Source organism: Thermothielavioides terrestris, chromosome 1 (genome assembly GCF_000226115.1).
Source record: "Thermothielavioides terrestris NRRL 8126 chromosome 1, complete sequence".
Classification (NCBI taxonomy): domain Eukaryota; kingdom Fungi; phylum Ascomycota; class Sordariomycetes; order Sordariales; family Chaetomiaceae; genus Thermothielavioides; species Thermothielavioides terrestris.
Genome location: NC_016457.1, coordinates 15,575 through 38,380, shown reverse-complemented (window position 1 = coordinate 38,380; position 22,806 = coordinate 15,575). Strand labels below are relative to the sequence as shown.

The 22,806-nt window shown below is 56.3% G+C and overlaps 7 protein-coding genes across 7 annotated transcripts; 5 read left to right on the top strand and 2 right to left on the bottom strand.

The window, feature by feature from the left end:
• Positions 1-1,460: 1,460 nt before the first annotated feature.
• On the top strand, positions 1,461-2,165 carry THITE_2083705 (uncharacterized protein; the record flags this gene model as incomplete). Its single annotated transcript, XM_003648473.1, has 3 exons — positions 1,461-1,539; positions 1,590-1,683; positions 1,838-2,165. The coding sequence occupies 3 exons, from the start codon at positions 1,461-1,463 to the stop codon at positions 2,163-2,165; spliced, it is 501 nt and encodes a 166-aa protein (XP_003648521.1).
• Positions 2,166-5,759: 3,594 nt separating this feature from the next.
• THITE_2106066 (uncharacterized protein) lies at positions 5,760-7,684 on the top strand. The gene is made up of 3 exons (XM_003648472.1): positions 5,760-6,674; positions 6,785-7,111; positions 7,180-7,684. The coding sequence occupies exons 1-3, from the start codon at positions 5,957-5,959 to the stop codon at positions 7,551-7,553; spliced, it is 1,419 nt and encodes a 472-aa protein (XP_003648520.1). The 5' UTR covers positions 5,760-5,956; the 3' UTR covers positions 7,554-7,684.
• A 162-nt stretch (positions 7,685-7,846) lies between these two features.
• THITE_2106062 (uncharacterized protein) lies at positions 7,847-10,070 on the top strand. Its single transcript, XM_003648471.1, has 4 exons — positions 7,847-8,392; positions 8,472-9,226; positions 9,295-9,692; positions 9,751-10,070. Exons 1-4 carry the CDS (start codon positions 7,999-8,001, stop codon positions 9,896-9,898), a joined length of 1,695 nt encoding a protein of 564 aa, XP_003648519.1. The 5' UTR covers positions 7,847-7,998; the 3' UTR covers positions 9,899-10,070.
• A 101-nt stretch (positions 10,071-10,171) lies between these two features.
• Positions 10,172-11,703, top strand: THITE_2106060 (uncharacterized protein). The gene is made up of 4 exons (XM_003648470.1): positions 10,172-10,633; positions 10,710-10,916; positions 11,011-11,212; positions 11,296-11,703. Exons 1-4 carry the CDS (start codon positions 10,467-10,469, stop codon positions 11,623-11,625), a joined length of 906 nt encoding a protein of 301 aa, XP_003648518.1. The 5' UTR covers positions 10,172-10,466; the 3' UTR covers positions 11,626-11,703.
• A 251-nt stretch (positions 11,704-11,954) lies between these two features.
• Positions 11,955-12,482, bottom strand: THITE_112038 (uncharacterized protein; the record flags this gene model as incomplete). Its single annotated transcript, XM_003648469.1, has 3 exons — positions 11,955-11,987; positions 12,125-12,226; positions 12,267-12,482. 3 exons carry the CDS (start codon positions 12,480-12,482, stop codon positions 11,955-11,957), a joined length of 351 nt encoding a protein of 116 aa, XP_003648517.1.
• A 2,450-nt stretch (positions 12,483-14,932) lies between these two features.
• THITE_2093483 (uncharacterized protein) lies at positions 14,933-19,322 on the top strand (the record flags this gene model as incomplete). The annotated part of the gene is made up of 8 exons (XM_003648468.1): positions 14,933-15,037; positions 15,106-15,244; positions 15,382-15,843; positions 15,977-16,187; positions 16,261-16,641; positions 17,071-17,151; positions 17,226-17,256; positions 18,572-19,322. The coding sequence occupies 8 exons, from the start codon at positions 14,933-14,935 to the stop codon at positions 18,722-18,724; spliced, it is 1,563 nt and encodes a 520-aa protein (XP_003648516.1). The 3' UTR covers positions 18,725-19,322.
• Positions 19,323-19,866: 544 nt separating this feature from the next.
• THITE_2106058 (uncharacterized protein) lies at positions 19,867-21,720 on the bottom strand. Its single transcript, XM_003648467.1, has 6 exons — positions 21,616-21,720; positions 21,438-21,553; positions 21,198-21,383; positions 20,854-21,131; positions 20,635-20,736; positions 19,867-20,475 (listed from the first exon to the last, which is right to left on the bottom strand). The coding sequence occupies exons 1-6, from the start codon at positions 21,634-21,636 to the stop codon at positions 20,153-20,155; spliced, it is 1,026 nt and encodes a 341-aa protein (XP_003648515.1). The 5' UTR covers positions 21,637-21,720; the 3' UTR covers positions 19,867-20,152.
• Positions 21,721-22,806: the final 1,086 nt, after the last annotated feature.

Sequence of the window (22,806 nt, the reverse complement as noted above, 5' to 3'; positions counted from 1 at the left end):
ACTAAATTGTGGAATTGAAATGCGCGCGTGCCACTCGGGATTCAGGATGACACGGTGCGGCCCTCGTCGATCGCAATGGCGAAGTTCGGGCGGCAATCCGAGATCATGGAAATGCGGGCAAAGACCTGGAGCGTCAAGATGCACGGATTACGGAGCAAGTCAGATTGAAACCAACCAGCTGGCAATGTCAAGCTCCGAGACGAAATAGAAACCCACAACATAATAATCGACGTGATGAGATTGGCAAACGAAGTCTTCCGGTCCCGGTCGAACACGGAAGGCGGGAAAGATAGCTACCACACGCCCGAGATGATGATGCTGAGGGGGTGGCCTTGGGAATCCAGGACAGCGTGCCGGCGAGCTTGAGGTTGAAGACAAGCACGACGGTAGGGGTGACAAGGCCCGAGAGGGGCGACGTCCGCCACGCCGTGAAAACACGAGATCCCGGCTCTGGTCCCGACGTACCTAGTGGTTTCTGGCACTGAAGCCGCGAGCAGCGGCGTTGTGCTCGACAGCTGACGGAGCTGACGAAAACTGCTACCCAGGGCGGTGCGAACCTGGACAGGAGCTCGACGCTCGGGACGCGGGGAGGCTCCCTCCTGGCCGTCACGTTTGATCCGGACGAGGTTAAATGCGACAATCGCTCACGAAGATGCCTTCGTCGTGCCCATGACGGCATGGATGGCCGAAGGAATCCAGCTGGACATGAGTCCGTACAGCACCGGGACTGTGGAAGTGAGCGTACCACAAGCCTTAGGGGATCAGCACCAGCCCGAGGCCAAGCCCATTATGACGTGATTGACCAGCGATTCAAAATCGTAGCGCGGGAGCCAGCCGGTGATGGGGAGCCTGTCAAGCACATATCCAACTGCGGCACCAGGAAAAGCTCCGGCGAACGGCGGCGACTGTTCCTGGCTGATCGATTGCGAACAACCAGCGCTCGATCCTGGTTCTTGGGTTGTTGGCAAACAGCCTGGGCTAGGGTCGGTGAACTGCCGAGGCTCGTCCGGACAAGTCTTGTGTAGAACGTAAGATACTGCCCCGTACCTAGTTACCGCCGTTATCCCAACCTGCTCCATTCTAGGCTCAACGGGGACGAGCCGACCCGGCAGGTAGTCAGGGTTCGGTGGCAAGCCATCCCTCATCGCGCAGCATCCATCTGTTCTGTATATATGTTCCGTCGGGTTGGCTACCTAGCTGGTTTGGCGCAGTGGCCAGGCTTCCTGCTTCGATGTTCAGCTGTGGCGAGGCATGCATCATCTTGGGGCCCTCTGTTCCTGTCATTGGGGTACAGGCAGACAAACTCTGAGACGGCTAGCTTCCGGCGTGCTTCTGCGATGTGTGCTGTGGATGCCATATGCGGCAAACCATGGCTACTTACTCGGATCAGAACGCAAAATAATCGGGCATCTCGATCGTTGCAGGGCCAGGTCCTTCCGACGTTACGATCTTTGGTTGCGATGTCGGCGACCCAACGGGCCAGGCCAGACCGATGGCCGTTTTCGCTCCACAATTCGGGCTCCCCAGACGAACAAGCGCGTAAGCATGGCCTCATCTGCTCGTGGTGTTGCTGGCCTCGCCAGCAACAGCCAGTCCGCACGATGACCAGAACCACGAGCTCGTCTTCCTGTGTCCCACTGCGGACCAGCTCTACGACACGATGAACAATGTCGGCGACTCAGCGTGACTTATACGAGTCCATTTCCTACACCGAATTTGTGTATCTCTTGCAACGGAGGCAACCGCCAGGGTACGTACCTGAACGTTTCCGGCCTCATTGGAAATGGAGCGACTGTCACCGCTGGCTGTGCTAATCAGCCGTGGAACACACCTGCAGTCTCCATGGAGCGAGACATGAGCTGCGACGCCGCAGTCCCCGTAACTCTCAATTTCACCTCGGCCACGCCGTTGCTTTCTCGATCTCCGGCGAACAGTCCGGTATCAACATCATCAGACACGAGCGAAGTTCTGGCGGGATGGTGCTAGGCCTGGCATCCTCAATGTCGCCCATAGCCACGGCAACCGCATCCTTCCCGACTCCGAGCACTGCTCTCAGCACGGCCGCAGCCGGAACAAAGCTGAGCTCAGCCACTAGCGAGACTTTGGGAAGCACCGGGGCGCTTTCGACACCATCAACCGGCACCGACGTCGACAAAGCAACTTGAGCAGGTCGCTGTTGGGGTTATCGCTATTGCAGCAGGCGTTCTTGCATGGTGTGATGTATCGGAGATGGAGAAAACACGTCCAAGCGGTAACCGGCAAGGAGGAATACGAGCATGCTGCGTAGTCAATGGAAGGACCAGCCAAGCGGGCCAAAACACGATGAGGCCAAGATTCCCGGCCGGACGGTGGGCGTCGACCAAGGGCGGCATCAGCTCTGCCGCGGGAGAGGGATCCATGGATTCCTCGCCGAGCTCAGCACAATCGCACATTCCAGTCCAGATTGCATCCGCCGAGGTCCAGGACACACAACATGAGCTGCTACTTTGGGCAATGAGGGGGCCCCTGAGTGATCGAAGCATGGGGCATGAATTATCGTTTATGTGCCTGGACTTTGGTGATAGTGTAATCCATTCGGCGGACTTGGCACTCTCCATTCAAGAAGAAGCGCTTCCTTCAACAGGGATTTCTGTCGAACGGGACCGGAGGATTTGAGTGGATCGACGCCGCCAAGCCCAGCGGGCCGGACTGCCGTAAATTACTGAGGATCCACGGTCTTCCTTCCAATATCTGGACACAACACAGATCAACACCACGACTGAACGTATTACAAGGTTCCGGGGTTTGAATTGTTATTTTTCGTGACTGACCAGGGTCCTGGACGCAGTTAAGAAGCCACCTACTTACGTAAGTCTCTCCCAACAAGTCACTTTTCTCGCAGTTTCTATGGCGAAGTGACCTCCATCCTCTGGTGCATAGGCCACACCCGCAGTTCCCAGTGGTCTTGCAAATTGCTGACGCAACACCTACCAAGAGAGCCAAATCCAAAGACCTTCTGCGTGACGAGAGGATCAAGATATAAGACTTTTATCTATACGGAAGATTCAATTTTATCTAGATCGTCAAGTTCACTGGGTTCACGGCTCAGCAAGTCCAATAGGCCTGTACTCCAGGTGGTTGCAGATGTGCAGAAAGGCTGAGGGGAGTACAATAAAACACAGCTCTGTGCGGCCAAATAGCCCCTGAAAAGTGTAGCAACCCCCTGGTTTAACTAGTGGCTTGGCCGTACCGAGCTAACAAAACAAACCCCGGAACCTTGTACTGTTGAGGTGGCTCAGATCGCGATAGCTTCAATTGCCCGCATACGCGCAGCGGTTCTAACAATCAAGAGTCTCATTTGCCTCGAGAACCCAATCTCTCGTTAAAATGATCAAAGAACGCGGCGACCTTTGGAGATAAGTGTTTGTGCCTCTGGGTGAAAAACGCCGAGAGTGTTAAGCAGCTCTCCTAACCAAAAGCGGCTGACAAAGGAATATGTACCTTGAGCCACAAGAGTCCCAAGACAAAATTGGGGCCCGAGAGTTCTTCTGCCAGTTTCCTGTGTCGGGGAAAGCTCACGAAGGATTCGGGCCATTCATTGGCAGGGTGGAGATTTAGCGAGATTGGGCGAGGCATTGCAGCAACGCCCTACCTACCTAGGTAGCTGTGATTAGGGGAGTTCTGTATGTACACTAGAGTTATCCCTGTAGTGTACACGTCCAGTGTTCATCGTGTCCATGCTAGTAGCTTCCCTCTTGTCTAGACCGAGAGAGACAGCTGGACAATTTTGCTTCCGCATGTTGGCACCTTTGTGTCGCGGGCTGGAGTTTTCTGGGGGTCATCCGTGGGTGGACTATGTAGTGTATGTGTGCTCCGTATCGCCGCGCGATGCGTCTGGGGAAGGATCAATTCGTTCGACAGTTGTGGGGGCCACACGCAAGCACCAAGCACTAGCCAGTCACCGCAACCTTCCTACCGTGCAAGAAGCCGGGGGAAGGCATGGGGGCAATTTCAAACAGCCGCCCCATTGTGGTGTGGCAGACCATGAATTCTGTGTATAAAAGAAGCAGCCAGCTCCTGTCCGTCTCCTCTCGGCTTCTCCTCAGTCCCAAGCAACAGAACACTCAGCCCAACACAGAGCCATCGTCCTCCCTCAACCGTCAGTTACTCGGCAAATCTCTGACAAGATGCAACTCACTGCCCTCGCCCGCCTCCTCGCCTTTGCCGCCCTTGGCGCGGCAGCCCCTGCGGAGCTAGCCCCTGCGGAGCTCACGGAGAGGCAGTACTGCACACCTGGCAAGTATCACCGCCGCGTGATAATAGCAGCGGCCTTCGCGCTAATCAACTTTACCCCTTGTCAGGAACATACTGGTGCGGAACAACAACCACGGGCAACCGACCGTGTATCTACGTCTGCAAGGACGGCGTTTACATCGACCTGAACTCCGTCTGCCAGAACGGCTGCAGAACCATCAACGGTCTTCCGTACTGCTACTGAATTGCAGCGCGTGTCGTGAGTTGGGCGAGTCAATTCGGAGCTGGAGGAAGGAGCAGGAGCCTTACGGGTGGGGTGCAGGGGTTAAAAATCGTTGTCGTGCTACCTGAGTCAGGGACTTCTCTTCAGGGAAGGAGATGGTCGATGACGTGGTGACTAATTCTTCGATCTGCCATGTGTGTCATATAATTCAACGGATTCCTAGCGTTCCGTGCTTGTCCTCTCGGCTTTTGCAGCGCAACCTTGCGTGTTCTCGTCCTTGACTGAGGATACTTAGAAGGTGTAGTGTTCGGCTTTTAAGAGTTCGGGCCTTGCATCCGAGGACATGGAGTTGCACGGGCAGCCGGAGTTCGCCGACTTAACTCAAACTCAGTCAGCTGATGGATTTGCACATCGCCTCCATATATATCCCGCCCCTGCATACTGCGATTCAAGCCCGCTCAGGGTCAGGGGGTAGCTGGGTTCTTTGAACGGAGCCTCTGAATTCGGCGTCACGATAATTATCATGATACCACTAATTAAACGGAGGAGAGAGGTTTGCTAGGGTTGATGTTGTCCGCGGGCGGGCGGGATCGCGTAGTACGGAGAGTCCCAGAAGCTACCCAGGTAGGGTGTACAGAATACATAATACAGTCCGCAAAGGATGTCTTAATTAACTAGCGCCAAGGTTCGCTCCATTTGCATATGAACATAAGACGTCGTTTAACACACTCTTGCTGCTTCGCCCAGAATCTCTGTCCTGTGAACCGAGACTACCTCTGATTAACATAGCAACGTATTCAAAGCTACAGGTAGTTCTTCCACGTCCAGTCTTCACCACATTTGCTCTGATTTCTATGACAGTCTACGACAGCCTTCCACCGGCCCTAGCCAGCCCAGCTTAAGTTGTTGCCCATTGCTCGCGGCACGTCAGCATCCTTGACTCTGCGAGGTCAGGTCACCACCCAGAACCAGTCACCGCCAACAGGGGCAATAGTTACAGAGCTGCTCAGTTACTGCTCAGCTAGGTACATACCTCGGTAGGCAATAACAAAAATTGGGACCCCAGAGCTTTTAGCTCAGTGGCCTGGCACTTCAACTTACGGCCAGATGCTAGCAGCATTATTACTCTGTTCTCCGTCCATGCTACGAATAACTGTTCACTAGTGGAGAATTTGCTAAATGAGTTGACACTATTCCCTTCGAAGGCACGTTTGCAGTTGGTTCGACCCCAGCGCCGCGCAGCGGCCCCCACAGCGCGGTCGAATCGTGGTGGCCGGCGTGGATCGGCGCACACCGCCAGTTACGAATTCTGAATCTCCTAGCCACGCAAGAGGGGGCACCCTTGAGCTCAGGAACGGTGTGCCACAAAATCCTCAACCACTCTCTATTGGCGCCTTATTGCCAGCCATCAGCAAAGTGATGGTGCGAATTTTCGCCAGTTGATTGGCCGCTCCTGTTCCTGAACACCATCGCATGGCAGCAGAATCCTCCATGCTGGCCATGGCTCGATTCCCGGACCTCGGATCTTGGTTCATGCGCTCGGTCCGTCGTGACCATTTCGCCAGCACCCCCGTCTTGGCTGTCGAGAGGCTGAACACGCTGCCCCGGCCGATTCAGGATGCCGACAAGGAGGTCTTAGTCGGCGCCGTGCTCACCATGAGCTCGAGTCTACACCTTGCCCTCAGCATGCTTCGGGAACTCTTGCCACATGAGAAGTCTCAAGAGCGGCTGGCCGAAGTCGTGTGTCCGACTCTCAATCACCTTCTCGCCGCTCTCCAGAACACACTGTCCTCATTTGAGCGCAGAGACTCTCCGTCGACGCCCTCGGTTCCCGCATCGTGTTCGGCCAAAGCGACCCAGCAGAGCCATGCTCGAGCTCTACACGCTAACACGGCCCTGAAACCCGCGCCAGAGCCCAAGCGACCGGGCATTGCGAGCGATGAGCAGCCTGTGCAAGTAAGGCGGCATGGAGACGACCGCTCCTGCAGCTCTTGCGGCAGCGCAAATACCGAAAGACTCCTCCCGCTGCAGGACAACGACCAATCCCGCCAGTTGCATATCGAAGTCAGCAGCCATAACAGGCCCGAGACGCACTTGGTGAAGGCTTTGCAAGCCGAGATGCGCGTACAAGCAGCCATCCACGTGGCCATTGAGTCCTTAGAGTTTGCTGAGGGCCAGCTCAAAGTGGTTAAGGAAGTCAACCAGTTGCACGGAGGGGGTAAGTGAAAGTGATTCGACGGTTTTGATGAACGACAGTCCCCAACCCAGCCCACTCTGCTGGCTGTCATCTCTTCGTTGCCGCGGGGTTCTATGCTGACGCCTCCGCAGAGCTGGACATTCTCCAAACCCACTTCTATGAAGGTTATAATCGCCTATTATTCCGGGCCCTTGAGCTACAACGGCGAGAGCTGGGCTTGCTGCAAGATCGTGATAGCTTGATATTGGATTCTGCACTGCAGCAACGTCACCAACAACCAACGGAGGATGGGGTTCTACAAACGAGTCCTAAACAGCACCAGTCTGTCTCGTTCCAAAAGCCCCTCCCGCTCTGCCGCTCGGCTTCCACGCTCCGGTCCACGGCGGCAGTCCAGGGTGCGAGCTGGGAGAGGCGGGTTCCAGGTCGCAGGAATACGATACAAGGAATCAGACAAGAAGGTGTGAGACTCATGAGCTGGCTGAATTCCTTGCCCCAACCGTTGATGATGCTAAAGCGGTGACTGCAGGTGCTCGCGCAAGAGACTCCAGACCGCCTCTCAGACGACGCCTTTCCCTGGCTGAAGAGCTGGCCTTGGCCGGCGACGACTCGGAGAGCGGCTATCAAGAGGAGACTTCGGAAAGAGCAAGCTCTGGAAGTGAACATTCTGACGCTGAGGAGTCGAGCAATGGTGCTCGGGGTTTGATGATCAACAGGAACGAGAGCGAGGAGTCTGACAGAAACGCAGAGAGTGGGGGTGAAGAGAGCGCGCTTGACAGCAGTGACGACGACGGCCAAGGGGACGACGATGGCGAGGAGACCCTTATTCCGGCGATAGCGAGTCTGGGAGGAGGTAGCAGCTATTCTAAGAGCAGGTGGCCGAGGTTGCAACAGCGACGATGATGAAGGACAATATATCAATCTTCCGTCTTGTCTCCCGCTGTCGTTGCTTTATTTCTGCGTCCTGACCTCCTATTGCTCAGCTTCTGGGTCCGCAGAAACGTTACAACCCCGAGGCTGGCGGACTACACGTGCTGGCGCCGAAACGTGCATGTCCAGCGCGGGCCCCTAGCACGCCATCTTACGCCTTACACACGCGACACGGTGTGCGCCAGTCCGGCCGCTCCACGGATTACACAGCATCCAATCTTCGGCTCCCCGGATTACAATGACAACTCCACCATATCTCCGACTCATCCGTCGCCGATAGCGTGTCCGCGACCGACGAGGTGCTCGGGAAGCGATTAATGTTCGTCAACGCCTATTCTGCAGCCCTACACGAACGGCGACACCACCCCTTCTGACCGCATTCAAATCTCCAATCTACTTCAAGTCACGAATGACGGCGATGGATTTTGTTGAACCGGACGCCGAAACACCCCTGCTGTTTGACACGTCGAGCTCTCAAGCGGCCGGGTCTCCCAACTACCATAGCATCCTAAAGCGGCGGCCTGGCGTCGCGGACGCCCGGATCGGAAGCGTCGACAACACGCCCCGGTCTTTGGAAGACGATGTCGTGCCCGAGACGGCAGTGCCGGGGCGAAATCTAGGTTGGAGCAGCGCATACATCATCATCATCTCGCGCGTCATCGGCAGCGGCATCTTCGCAGCGCCTGGAGCCATCGTCAGCTCGGTTGGCAGCGTTGGCCTGAGTCTGCTGCTGTGGATTGCCGGCGCTCTCATCAGCTGGTGCGGACTGGTTGTGTCGCTCGAGTATGGCTGCATGCTGCCACGCTCCGGCGGTGAGTGCGGGGACCGGTTTTTTTTTTCTAGCATACCCCCGACTGCAGGCTGACAAGCAGTTGCCTCTGCATAATGAAGGGCAGAAGGTCTACCTCGAATTCACATATCGGCGCCCGCGCTTCCTTGCCTCGACCCTCGTTGCCGTGCACGCCGTCATGCTGGGATTCACGGCCAGCAACTGCATCGTCTTTGGCGAGTACCTTCTCTTCGCCTTGGGAAGAGCTCCGGCAGAGCGTCCAGTCCATGTCCGGCTGCTTGCGGTCAGCCTCATGACCGGCATCACCGTGCTCCATGGCTGCTTCTTGCGGACCGGCATCCTGGTGCAGAACATGCTCGGCTGGGTGAAGATAGGCCTGGTCATAATCATAACCCTTGCGTCAGGGGCGGTCGTCATTGCTCGGTATACTCCAGGCGAAGCGGAAAAGCTCGACGCCGGCAAGATTCCCGTCAACCTGGGATTCCCGGCAACCTGGGATGGCATATGGGAAGGCTCCGTCTGGAATTGGGGTGTCATCAGCGCCGCCTTGTTCAAGGTGTTCTACTCATATGCCGGCCTGCAAAACGTCAATAACGTCCTGAACGAGGTGCGGGACCCGGTACGGACCCTACGATCTGCAGCTCAGACGGCTCTCGCGACGGCGTGCTTGCTCTACCTTCTCATCAACGTGGCATACTTTCTTGTCGTGCCCCTCGATGTCATCAAGGAAAGCGGCGAGCTGGCTGCGGCCTTATTCTTCGAGAGGGTTTTTGGACAGACCCTAGGCAGGTTGCTTCTACCGCTCGCGGTAGCGATATCCGCCGCTGGCAATGTGATGGTGGTCACTTTCGCGTTGGTATGTCCGCCCCGACATGCCCGTCTTGATCGCGGGCTCAAATAAACTCACCCTTGAATACCATCTAGGCGCGGCTGAACCAGGAGATCGCTCGCCAAGGCTTGCTGCCCTTTGCGGAGCTCCTCTCGTCCTCTCGGCCCTTCGGAGCGCCGCTGGGCGGCCTGATTTTGCACTACATCCCCTCTGTTATTGTCATCTGTATTCCCTACAAGGACATCTACTCATTTATCCTCGAAGTGGAGGGCTATCCGGGCCAATTCTTTTCGTTGGCCACTTCGATCGGCTTGATTTGGCTGCGACGGAGCCGCCCAGACCTCAAACGGCCTTACCGGGCATTCCTCCCCGCGGCATGGTTCATGGTTTTGCTGTCCTGCGCTCTTCTGCTCGCTCCCTTTGTTCCCCGCCAGCGGGAGGACTGGCGGGCGCACCTGTCCAGGGTCAGCTATGCCCTTGTTGGCATCTCCGTGTAAGCGCCCATTTCTCAATGCTTCGAATGTGGTAGTGGATGCTGACAGTGCTCGTAGACTCTTGTTTGGGGTCCTGTATTGGGCAGTGCTGACCATCCTCCTTCCGTGGCTTAGGGGATACAGGCTTGAGGAAGAGACTGACATCCTGCAAGACGGGACCACAATTACAAAGCTAGTTCACGTGCATCGAGAGGATGATCATTAGATACTGAGATAGACAGACCCCTCATCTCCGTCAGAACCGGGTTCTCCCCAACCACTCCAACAGCTACATGACAAAGCTACAGACGGTGAGGGGACGGCCAAAGTAGGCCAAGCCAATTAATCGTGCATCTTGCTAGCATCACCGGGAACACATTTCTAATCATTTTCCTCCGAGGTATGGTACCGCGGCCTTATAGGACGGATCAGGACGAGGATTCCTAAGCAAGTGGTGATCACTCGGAACGATTCGGTCCACAATTGAGCCGGAAGTTGGCGTCACCGATGGCGTGACTGCTTGCTTGCAGCAGTGTGACACCAACCATCTCGCTGCCTTCGGGGCAATGACAAACGCTGCATGCCGGGTCGAGCGGGCGTTAAGCCGTGAGGAGAGAGCCGGGAAGAGTGCCAGCCTATAAAACTGGCATCGTCTGCCGAGGAGGGGACTCGATTCTCTGCCATCGTGAGTTTCGTACTTTCCGCAATCCACCTCGAGACCGAGATTTCAAAGTCGCAAAGGTTCGAAAACGAAGCATTGAAACCAGAGGACACCTCGTAGCAACTTCGCAACCATGGCTGCCGCAGACGTCGTCAACCCAGCGCTCTTCGATCGCCACCAGGCCGCCATCTCACCCGCGATCGCAAATGATGGCAGGGCGGCGCCGCATAACGTACGCACCGTCTTGAATTACTACAAGGATCCCGGGGACGGCACTCCCCCTGCTCCATTTTACGTTGGGTAAGTCGGAACAGACCAGGCATGCTCGCGGGGGGGACATCGGCTGATGGCTGACGTTTTTTTTTTCACCCGGCAGCAAATCTTTCGAGCAACAGCAGGCTTTGAGACCGACCGTTAGCGTGGAGGTGGAGGTCACCGACATCAGCGGAAGCGAAGACAAGTACACGCTGGACAGCCACGGCTTCCAGATTGTCAGACACGAGAGCAAGGAGAAGCAGTTCCTGGACGAGGAGCAGATCAAGAGCATCTATTACCCAGAGACGGAGCAGTTGCTCAAAGACGTGTAAGTCAGCCATCTACCATTATCATCCAGGCACGCGCTACCGCTGGGGATGCTAGGTAAACCAGACTCCTCAACGCTAATAACCACCTCAAAGAACGGGAGCTACGCGCGTGTTGATCTTCGACCACACGATCCGCCGCCCGCCCAAACCCAACGGCGATGAGAACGCTCTCTTGCGTGGCCCTGTGCGGAACGTGCATATCGACCAGTCGTACACGGCCGCCGTCAACCGGGTGCGGTACCACCTCCCTGACGAGGCCGAGGAGCTGTTGAAGAAGCGGTTTCAGATCATCAACGTCCGTCTCCCCGACCTAGCCCTTGGGGTAGTGCAAACCCCTTTGTGTCGGCGGACAGCTGATAGGTCGTTATTGAGCTCTAGGTATGGCGTCCGATCAAGACCATCTTGAAAGATCCGCTGGGCGTTGCCGACGCCCACTCGGTCGCCGAGTCCGATCTCGTGGGCGCCGCCCTGATTTACCCGAACCGCAAGGGCGAGACTTTCGCGGTCAAGCCAAACCCGGCTCATCGCTGGTATTTCAAGTACGCGCAGCGGCCCGATGAAGTGACGCTTATCAAGTGCTACGACTCGGTCACCACACCGGGCGTCGCACGTCGGATCCCGCATTCCGCGTTCACCGACCCGGCCGAAGAGGACAAGGAGCCTCGGGAGAGCATCGAAGTGCGAACCTTGGTGTTTTATGACTACTGAGACGGGTGTTTAGGCGGGGATGGCTCAAGGCTGGCGGGGAAGTGTGCGGAACGCCATGAACCCCCCTAGCGCACGACTGGGTTTCTGCAGCTTCGACAGGACGTCGTCTCGATGTCTCAGAAAGAGAGACAGAGAGACAGTGTCTCGGGGTGACATTTAAGCGGCCGCAAGAATGTTAAGCCGTGAACCATTGCAAAGCAACAACCCTGATATGCTTTCCCGACCTGATGGGTAATCCATTTTGTGCTTGTTAGGCTGTGTTGCTACGTTATCCGACTTCTCGTCAAGAGAAGTAGGATTCATGTTGTCATTCATTATCGCCACTTGTTTTAGGCCATCATTATGTCGACTTGGGGAGTTATCTGTAGCTGATGGCAGCAATGGCATCGACTACCCCGCAACACAAAGAAGGCTTGTGTCATGAATGCGAATTAATTGAAGCGAAGCTTCAAGATCAGCTCCATGACAGTGGTTACATACCTACACATAATGTACGCACTGGAGCAGCGAAGCTAAGGCAAGGGCCCATGTAGGTGTTGTAGTAGTCGAAATACAACAGCGTGCTGTACTGCACCCGGAAGGGAATGCCCAGCTCGGCCAGCTTGGCCGAGAAAGGGGCTAGCACAGTCTGATTGATTGACGTAGTCGCCCGTGCTGTTGCAAATGGTGGCGGCGTTCAGCCAGAGCATGCTGTTTTTCGCCAGGCAGATGACGTCTGCACCTGAGTCTGACATGGTGGGGATCATGGCATGCAGCGCCGAGGCGTCCTGGTTGAATCTGTCCTGGGAAGTGAAGGTGGCCGACAGCTGCAGCGTGGCGCCGCCGATCATGGCACCGGGGTGCATCCGGACCGTCATGTTAGTGTACATACAACAACGCCGAAGGTGCCTGGTCCGCCCCCGGAATGCGCGCAATACAGATCATTATTCCGGGATGGCGAAGCCGACACGAGCTGACCATTGGCGGTCACCACCATGTATTCCAGTACTTGGACATCGGCAGCGCTTGGGATGTTGACCGCGTAGCTGACGTAGTCGCCAATCTGGTACGGTCTCGACTGCGGCGTGAACGGGTCCCAGCATTGGTTGGCATGGAAAGAACGGCTCCATGACGGACGAGGACGAGCCCAGACAGGAAAACCTGTCAGCGACATGGCGGCAGTCCATAAGATATTGGCCAACTGCAAAGGCACAGACTGCGTCCCAGGTTGCGCCCATGTTTGCTGCAACGCAGCGCATGCATTTGCGTTGTAGGTCGGGTCTGGCGGACATTCACATGCCCTACAGGCACGTGGCGGCGAGCCGGCGGTGGGCCGTCCAGTTCAAGGCCGGCCTTTGCCGCGGCGCTCGGGCCAGTTATCATCTCCGGGCAAGCAAAAGCACTGCCTCGGCGTAGCGGTTACCCCAACGGCGAGACCCGGCGAGAAGGTCGCCGGCTCCCAAAAGCGTCTTCATCTGAGGAGCTGGGAAGAGCGGATCGAGAACTGGGGCTTCGTAGGGAAAATCGCAGCAGGAATAGGTGAGCGCGAAGATGCAGGGACGTACACAGTGAGTACGGTTGGGTGATATTCCAGGACGTCGGGTTACAAGACATCTTATAGGTGTCCTCAGCACCTGTTTGCGCTATCCCCTGCTGGCAATGTTTATTGGGCCTCGGCTCCAAGGTGAACGGCAGCCCAGAGATGGGAACAAACAGGGACACACATCCGTCCCGATGGGCTCCAAATATCCATCTCAACTCCACGTTACACTGTACATACCCCAAGCTGGGATCTCCTGCCCCTCACAACGCGCCCTCTTGAACATGGTGAAGTGAGGGCTTCGCTAAAGTCGAGAATCCAACATTAGGTATGCTTTCCTTTTACATTGGTGAAGAACTGAGCTCTGTATCGACGCTCCACAGTAGACAATTCGCCACAGCGCAATTCCAGTCTGTCTGCGAATGGTTTGACCGGCAGTGTCTCGGCCCTCATTTGCCCTCATGTGGAGACCATGGACGCAAAAGGGTTGCCCTAAAAAACTTGACAGACGCGGACATTACACAGCAACCCGGAACCGCAACCGACCATCGGTGGAATGCCGGAACTAACGATTAACTAGCTCCACAAGGGGGACCCATGGCCCTGCCGGCTTGTTGCGTCGACCGATCGACATCAATCTTGAGCGCCCCTGGGGATCTGTCGAGCGAGACATGAGGAAGACATTGCTTGCTTGGGATGTTCTAACTAAGTACATCTTTCAACCACTGCACTTCACTAAACTAGTTATCGAGCGAGAGAAGATGAGCGACTCGATGATCATCTGGGTAGGGGGTGAAGCCGCCAAGTTGTTCATTTTCTTTACGAATGCTTCACAGCACAAGATGGTATGTTGCCCCTGACCCCGTGAGGGGGGCATCTGTCCCTGAAGCCCGTGCAGCCGCTTGGGCTGCATAGTAAACACTATCACAGTAGTGTAGATCATTGGAGACGTCTAGGGCGATACCACAGCGGATCGCGTATGATCACGAACTGATGATCGCTCATGCATACGCCAAGCTAGCTCGCCGATCTGGGCGTCCAACCGTAGTCGGCAGCTGCTGTTCCGGGCCCCGCCAGGATCAGGCCTGCGTGGCGGCTCCATCGCGGTCCAAGGGAAGAGTTGTGTGAGGTACTGTGCACACGATTAGGGGCGCACTTTGACGGCAGCATAGGCGTAGGAAAGTGACCATCGCAAGTCGTTTTCCCCGTCCTTCCGTGTTGGCGAAAATGGAACTGGCACTTTCTGTTTCCGCTGGGGCCAGAGGGAGGAGGGCCCCGGAGGGAGGGGAGGGACATTCTGACTGCTATCCATCCCTGGAGCAATGGACGAGTTGTGCTAGCTTCCCCTGGGTTAGTCAGCGACTGTCAGTTTAAAACGCAAGCTGCGTCGCGCCCCGTCTGCCGGGCCACTTTGCCAAGGTCGCCAGGCTGATCTCACGGACAGAAGTCAGTTGTTAGAGGCTCCCGGGGGCTCCGAGAGAGCCCCAGAGAACTGGCACCCAACGTGGTTGCCGGGAACTACCCTGCAACCTGTCGTCGGTTCTCCACAACAGGCGATCTGCTTAGTGTGTGTGCTGCATTCTTCCCATGGAGACGCCCACTGGTCTCTCCACCGCCAGGTAACGAGCCGTGGATGAGGATGTAAGAACCGGTCCGCTCCCCTTCCATCTTCCTGCGCCCATAGACCCCGTCCGATCGGAAAGACTTCGAAAACGCTTCGCACATTTTCCACGCGACAGACACTTCCGCCTCCGCCCATCGCCCGCTAGCGTGTCTTGTTCGCCCGGTATGAGAGGCATTCTCGGGTTCGCCGTCGCGCTCCTGACGACGGCGGTGTCGCTGGTGTCTGCAGACGATACGTCTGCAGCGCTCCAGGCCTTGCCCAAGTGTGCGGTATGTCAAGATCCCGAGGCCGAGTTCGTGGGCGCAACGCACTGATGTTCGGGCTACATGCATCACAGCTTGCTTGCCTCGCTGACGGCATCACGCATTCCGCATGCGCCTCAAACTTGACGGCCGCGTGTATGTGCACCGATGAGCCGCTTCAGGAGCAGCTCACGCTTTGTGTCACGGCCAACTGCACCGTCAAGGAGACGCTCGGTACGTGGCTCCCCCCTTCGCCGGGAGCCGCTCCCGGGCCAACAAGGGCAGCTCGACCTCGTGGATCTCGCTTTCCACCAGCGCCCCCGTCTGCGTTTTCAACACTTACCTAACAATATTCTGCTACTTCCTCACAGTGGCCAAGAACATTACAGATACGTCGTGCGGCGTGCCGGTGCGAGACCGCGGTGCGGCGTACGACACCGCCACGATCGTCCTGTTCGTGATAGCGGCCTGTACCGTCGTTTTGCGGCTGGGCTTCAAACTACTGGTCACACGGAGCCTGTCCGCGGACGACTACGCCGTCTTCCTCCTGATCCTGGTCGTCGTGCCGAGCGTGGTGTTCACACATTACGGCACAACCCCCAACGGCGTGGGCAGAGACATCTGGACGCTCACGCCGCAGAATATCACCGACTTCCTCTACTACTTTTACTTGATGGCCATGTTCTACTTTCTGCAGGTCATGCTTCTCAAGCTCTGCTTGCTGCTCTTCTATCTGCGCATCTTCCCGAGCCAGTCGGTGCGGCGCTTGCTCTGGGGTACCATCGTCTTGGACGTGGTTTTTGGCGTCGTCTTCTTCTTCCTCGCCATCTTCCGTACGACAACCTGAGCTCTTTTTTGCCCATTACGGTTTCGGGTAGCTCTTAGTTGCTCCCGAGACATTTCCTTTGCTCCCGAGTTGCTCCCGATGTCCTGATTAGGGAAGAACTAACTCACATTGTTGAATAGAGTGCTCGCCCATCAGCTACTTCTGGACCAACTGGGACGGCGAGCATGAGGGAAAATGCCTAAACAGCAATGCGATCGCGTGGGCAAACGCCGCCATCAGCATTGCGCTCGACCTCTGGATGTTGGCCATCCCCTTGGCCCAGCTCAAGACGCTGAATCTGCACTGGAAGAAGAAGATTGGTGTGGGCCTCATGTTTTGTGTCGGCACCTTGTGAGTCCTGAGGCCCCAACCTTGGTCTGCCTGCTTGTCGATGGAGGTTTCGGCTAACATGTGTCTTCGCCAGCGTTACGGTAGTGTCGATCCTCCGTCTCCAGGCCCTGGTCACCTTCGGCAAGTCGAACAATGCGACGTGGGACAACTTCCCAGTCTCGCTCTGGTCGACGGTCGAGATCAGCGTCGGCATCATGTGCACGTGCATGCCGACCCTGCGCCTGCTGCTGGTCCGGCTGTTCCCGGTTCTAGGAGGCGGCACCAAGATGGGAAACGGTTACTATTTCTCCGGTGGCGGCCCGGCGGCCTCGGGCAAGGTGCGCAGCAGCCGGAACCGGGGTCTGCGAGATTCTTCCTCCCGTTCGAAACACGCAAGCACACATCCCGGCAGCAGCGTGGATACAGTCCCGGTGAAACCTACGGGAATCATGCGCCAGCAGACGTTCGCGGTGCAGTACGACGACGACGAGACTAGCCTAGTGCATATGCGCGGCCTGGAACATAATGGGCGTTCTGCCCTAGGTGTTGAATCGGTTTCATAGGTAACCAAGACCAAGGTTCGCTCAGTAGCTTTGAGACATTAATAAAACTGCTGTTGTTCACTAGGAAGCTCTAGTGACGTCGAGTGTCTTTCGCTTCGTGACATTACGTCTCCTAGATTTGACAATGGTCTAGCCCTAGTCTGTCACGATGCTCCGCAAGCCTCCCAAATTGTAACCGTTAATGCTTTGGGTCTACCACTGTGCGTATGTAACACTTCAAGAAGCCTATATCGAAGCCTCGCTGCGAACAAATTCACCGCGGGAAGGCATCGAAACAGTCGTTGTTGCTGTGGCTGCGTTCTGGCTCATCCACAACTACCCTGATGTGTTGACGCGGCCAGATTCCTCTCAGAGGATGGGCGCAAAAGCATCCGCACCCGCTTTGCCGCCAACAACGATTTCACCCGAAGGGAACGCTTCACGTGGGGTAGTGCCGTTGAAGGCTCCGCGATTAACCCAAGGACTGGCTGTCTGGGCTGAACTTCCACACCATGAGTCTGTCGCTGTATACCGCGTCGCTGTTCCTGGTGCGTAAGATGTCCGCGCCCCGGAGGTTTACATTATCCTAAGCAGAACATCATCCAGTATCTTGGCTACTCGTTAGCCAATGCTCAGCTCATGAGCATCCTCCCCTATGCCTTCGCATTTCTGACAACAATAGGCGTTGCAGCGGTCTCAAAGCGGCGGGGACATTGGGCCATGCCAACTCTTTGCTCGGCGTTCTTCGCGATCATCGGCGACATTACTCTCCTAACCAACACTGACCAGAGCGCGAGGCCCGGTGTCCCTTAGTACCTTCTTTGCGACAAGCGGTATCTCCAGAGCAACGGTGGTCTCTCTGTCGTGGCCGGCCATCAACATGTCGGGCAAGCCCAAGCGAGCGGTTGCCAACGCCATGCGACTCAGCATCGAAAACCTCGGGGTCGTGATCGGGACACAGCTTTAGGTACATTACCGCACCAAGGCGGGCCCGCGTTACGTTGTCGGCCACAGTTCTGCGCTCGGTTACTTAGGTGGCGAAATTGCCGTGTCCTCCTGCCGTACTTCTTGCATCAAGGGAGAAAACGGGCGGTGAGAAGCCACTGCCCCTGAGGTTGAAGGAGCTGGGTGAACTGACCCGACACACTGGAGCGGTGATGACAACCCAACTCGGCGGTTCAAGTTCTAGCCCATATTCGCGGGACGCCAAGAATGGTCAGCTGCCATGTGGCATGGCCAAACAGGAAACTCAGTCCGAGCACTTTTTTTATACGCCTTGCCGTACACAGAAGTGGGCGCGCGCTACGCCTTTTACCCCTGAAACTGGGTTGTTCTCTCGTCTCACTCGCGATTGCGAGATTGCATTTGTGAGTCGTCAATCTAGGAGGTACGACTACACGGCACGCGGTGATTGGCATGCCGCGGGGGATCGGTTCATGTACACTAATGTGGCGTGCGATGAAGGCATGGCCTGAAAGCCGGATGTCGAAGTTGGGCAACCCGGGCCAAAGCCAGACGGATCTCCTTGTCCCCTTCGGTCCAACTTTTAACACGATCCACGGCCACTTTCCATTGGCTGTTCTCATCGGACAAACTTGCCCTTTTCCAACAGGGGTAAGCCCAGGGTTCCGACATCGCAGCAACTTCCGACACCCTCATAATCCACTGAAAGGGCAATTTTCGCCGGCCCAGGCCAAGTTTCGACCTGACGACGCGCAGCTGATCATCAGGACGTGGAGAATCAGTCGCAACAACGCGTTATTGAATGCAAGGCCACGCAAATCTGTGGAACAAACGGGAGCATGCTTCTCCACCTATCTTGATGTTTGCGTATTTTGCCATGGCAGATGGAACCGGACCTAGCGCGTCAGCCAGATTCGCTGGGCCCGCCGTCTGCGACACTTCACCTTCCTCGCCTCGCTCCATGAGGTGTCGCCGCTGCTCCTGCGCCGTGCTTCCCCACCAGATAAGCCCACGGCGAAGGACTCGGGCCACTTGTCTCGTTTGGACCGCTGAGTGCAAAGGAGCCCGCAACCGGGGGGGCAAGCAAGGATGGGGCGATACCAGCTATAAGTTGAGCTCTGCTCCCGAGCTCGTTTCCTCTGCTTGCCTCCCTCCCCAGCCCTCCTCGACATCGGTACCGCAAGTGCGTTGAGACAAGGCGGTCCGTCCTGCGTCCTACGAGTTGGCTTTGTCCCCCAGCGCCCCGACCAGCATTCGGCCGAGAAATCTGCCAGATTTGAACGACATCTGACGCGGCGCGATGGCCTCTATTGCAGTGAGTGAGCCTCCCGTCCACCGAGACGGAGCGGCCCTCGAGGCCATATCCGATGCTGTCGACACGGTCAACATCTTGAGGGCCTCGTCCCTCGTGGACGGGACAGCGTTTGACGCCGAATCGCGCTTCGACGCCGAGAAAGACAAGGCAGCGTTTCGACGATACGCCGATGCGTGCGAGAGGGTCAAGAACTTCTACGCCGAGCACCATGCCAAGCAGACAGTGGCTTACAACCTGGCGGCACGCGAGCGTTTCTATTCGCCCTCGCGTCCACGGCTCGAGATGACCATCTGGGAGGCCATAGAAAAGCTCAACACACTGATCGACGACAGCGACCCCGACACGGAGCTCAGCCAGATCCACCACCTGCTGCAGAGCGCCGAGGCGATCCGCCGCGATGGCAAGCCGCGATGGATGCAGCTGACTGGACTCATCCACGACCTGGGAAAGATCATGCTCATGTTGGACGACTGCTCCACCGGCCAGTGGGACGTCGTGGGCGACACGTTTCCTGTCGGCTGCCGCTTCGACGAGCGATGCATCTTCCCCGAGATGTTCCAAGCTAACCCGGACTCGACCCACGAGGTGTACAGCACGCAGTATGGCATGTACACGCCCAGGTGCGGCATGGACAAGCTGCTGATGAGCTGGGGCCACGACGAGTATTTGTACCTGGTCCTGAAGGACCAGAGCACGCTGCCGCGCGAGGCTTTGGCAATAATCCGGTTCCATTCATTCTACCCATGGCATCAAAGGGGCGCCTACATGGAGTTCATGGCCGACGGCGACGAGGTGCTGCTGAATGCCGTACGAGCGTTCAACCCATACGATTTGTACAGCAAGTCTGATGATGTGCCCAAGGTCGACGAGTTGAAGGTAAGAATCGCTGATGGCATCATGCCCTTGAGCATTGTTGGCTCTAACACTTTACTGCCGCAGCCGTACTACCTGGAACTCATCGATGAGTTCTTCCCACAGAAGGTCATCAGGTGGTGAGATGGAACTGTGCGCGGCGGTTGTTGCGGATCAAAGACGAGACTTGGCACCATGGCAGGGAGTCGATAGTCGGTCTTCGAGCGTGTTTCTCTGAGTGGTCATCGATTATTGCTCTGCATTTGGAGTATTGCAACCGCTCAATCGTCCCAAAAGCGTGCATTGAACTTTAGCTAGTATACATAAATGAAGTCCTCGTTCTGGAGGTCGGTCAGATCTTCGAACGCCCGCTCACCGACATGATCTGCGGCCTGATTCAGGACGTCCTCATTGCCTTTATCCTTGGCATCGGCCATGCTCAAGTCGACGATCTTTCCGGGCTTCCCCAGCGCTACACGTGCCTTGGCGTGCTTCGCATTCAGGAATTTAATCCAGAGCGCCCCCAGGCCGACCAGCACAGCGAGCAGAATAAACAACACCAGGTTGGCGGTCAGGCCGCGAGTGTAGCGAGGCTTCTCGTCAGGACGAAACAGTAGCGGGCCGATGACGTTTCCGGCTGTAGCCAATTGTCAGCACCATCATTATCTGTCTCTGTGTAAGGTAGAGTGGCCAAGTCGTCGCAGGAGCAGTCCGCGAGAAGAGTTAGCTCGGTCTCGTGAGTCTTCGCGCTCCTCACGCAACCACACCAGCAAGGCGAGTGAGAAAGGCAGCATACCGTTTGAGCCCACAAAAAGAAACCCGGTAGTCACTTTACGCTTCGTGTCGCCGGCCGTATTTTGGCCCGACCACGAGTAGATAAGCGGCGAAATACCGGGATCTGTAGCAAAGGTCAGCACGCCATTTCAATAAGCCAGGCCAGCCCACGAAAAAAAAAAAAAAAAAAAAAAAAAAAAAAAAAAAAAAAAAAAAAAAAAAAAAAAAAAAAAAAACTGACAGATCGAAATGATGTAGTAGCCGAATAGAAGGACGCCACGGTCGCTCACGCCCCGCCCAACGGCGAGTAGAATCGAGCATCCAGCGATTGGACCCAAACATAACAAAATAAGCACGGGGAACTTCATTTTAATCTTGTCAGAAAGCCAGGCCCCACCGAGGGTGGCAATTATCTGTACCGCGCCGAAGGGTATGTTGAAGAGGATGGTAGTGAAGCTGTCGAAGCCGAAAGATTGAATGATCAGCGGTCCAAAAGTCGAGATTCCACCACTTGGAATGCTAATCTTACGGTCAGCGCCTGCCGCCAGTCTTGCCGTTGTGTCAAAAAAAGCTGTTTTCACTTACGAGATGATGAACATGAGACAGAACCAGAGCCAAGTCTTGACATCAAGCAGCGCCTCCCAAACATGGCTCCACTTCCAAACGCCAGCGACAATACCCTGTTGGTTCATCCGCAGGCGCTCGATGGCGATCAGCTTGTCGTCGCCCTTGAGAAATTTCGCCGTCATGGGTGAATCCGGCATGAAAATGCTGGGCAACGGGGTGTCAGCAACGCGCCCAAGAACTCCTATGCAGGTGACGTACAGGGTGACGATGGACCAGGCCACTGTTAAACAGCCTGCAAACAAGAATATGATCTGGTAGGGGCGTAGGACGCTCGAGCTGGCATGGCCGAGGCCGTATGTCAAGAGACTCCCGAACTGCGAGGAGCCGTCAGTGAACCGCTGCTCGGCGTCAACGGGCGCCAGACATGAAATCTTACGATATTGATGATGCCCAACATGGCATACCACGCAGCATTCCGTGTGGTTTGCTCTCGGCGTCTGTACCACATTTGAACGATGGCGACGAAAGTGGGAGCTAGGACGCGTCAGCTCCCCAAACAGCAAGGCGTCCCGATATTGAAGAACGAGAACAAGACATACCGATAGCGGCCTCAAAGATACCGAGAAAGAGCCGCGCGATCAGCAAGCCCGTAAAGTTATGCGCCGCCGTCATCCCGCACAGGATGGCACCCCATGCGAAGACCATGAAGGCCAGAAACTTCCCGATTGGGAATTTGACAAGGATGTAAGCGATCAGCGGCTGGAAGACCAGCTGGGCGAGGTAGACCACGGAACCAAGCCACGAGTATTGGTCGCCCTTGAGGCCCGTGTCGTCGATGAGACTGAATACGGAGGCATACGAGAGGGTGTTTTTGTCGAGCGACTGCAGGCAGTAAATGACTCTGGTCGGCGGTCAGGGCCCCGGCTCCATTCACTCCCTCATAACCTGACCAAAGACTTACAGCATGATGGGCATAAGCCTCCAATCGATCCGCCTCAGCACGCGTCGGCTGTCGCTATGTGTGACAACAACCTGGTGGTCTGCCTGTTTTAGAAACGCTGCGGCCTTGTCGAAGCCCCCCGGGTAGTCCGTCGTGGAACGGTTAGGAGCAGGCTCAACTATCTCCAGTTGAGCCGCCGACCTGTGAGGGCTGGCCTCGATGTCCCTCTCGTGGACCGTATCTTCAATCTGGGTGGCGTTCGCCATCTCCTTGGTGTCTGTCATGTTGTTGAAGAATGCGACAGTTGCGACAAGGGGTCCAAGGTAGGAACGTTGGAAAGCAGCGGGCCTGGTTCCGCCAAATGTACGGTTGGGGATCGCCAGTCCTTTTTAACTTGTCGGCATGACAGGGCCCGAACAACGTCTTGGAATCTACACTAAGAAAGCAGCCCAGGAACAGTCGGGCCCGTGGAGACCTGCCGTTACCCCATGGGGTAGACTCCGATCCACGCGCGTGGTGGACGCAGGGTCAAACGCACAAGGTGACTTTGTGGGGAGAGAATGCCGAGCCGAGGGGCGGTCGAGATCGCTGCAGGGCTCGGATATCACTGCATTACGGCCGATCCTTGTTAGCCTTCCTTCTTGCCAGCCAGCCAAGAATGTTACGCAAGAGACCACCGCACTGCGG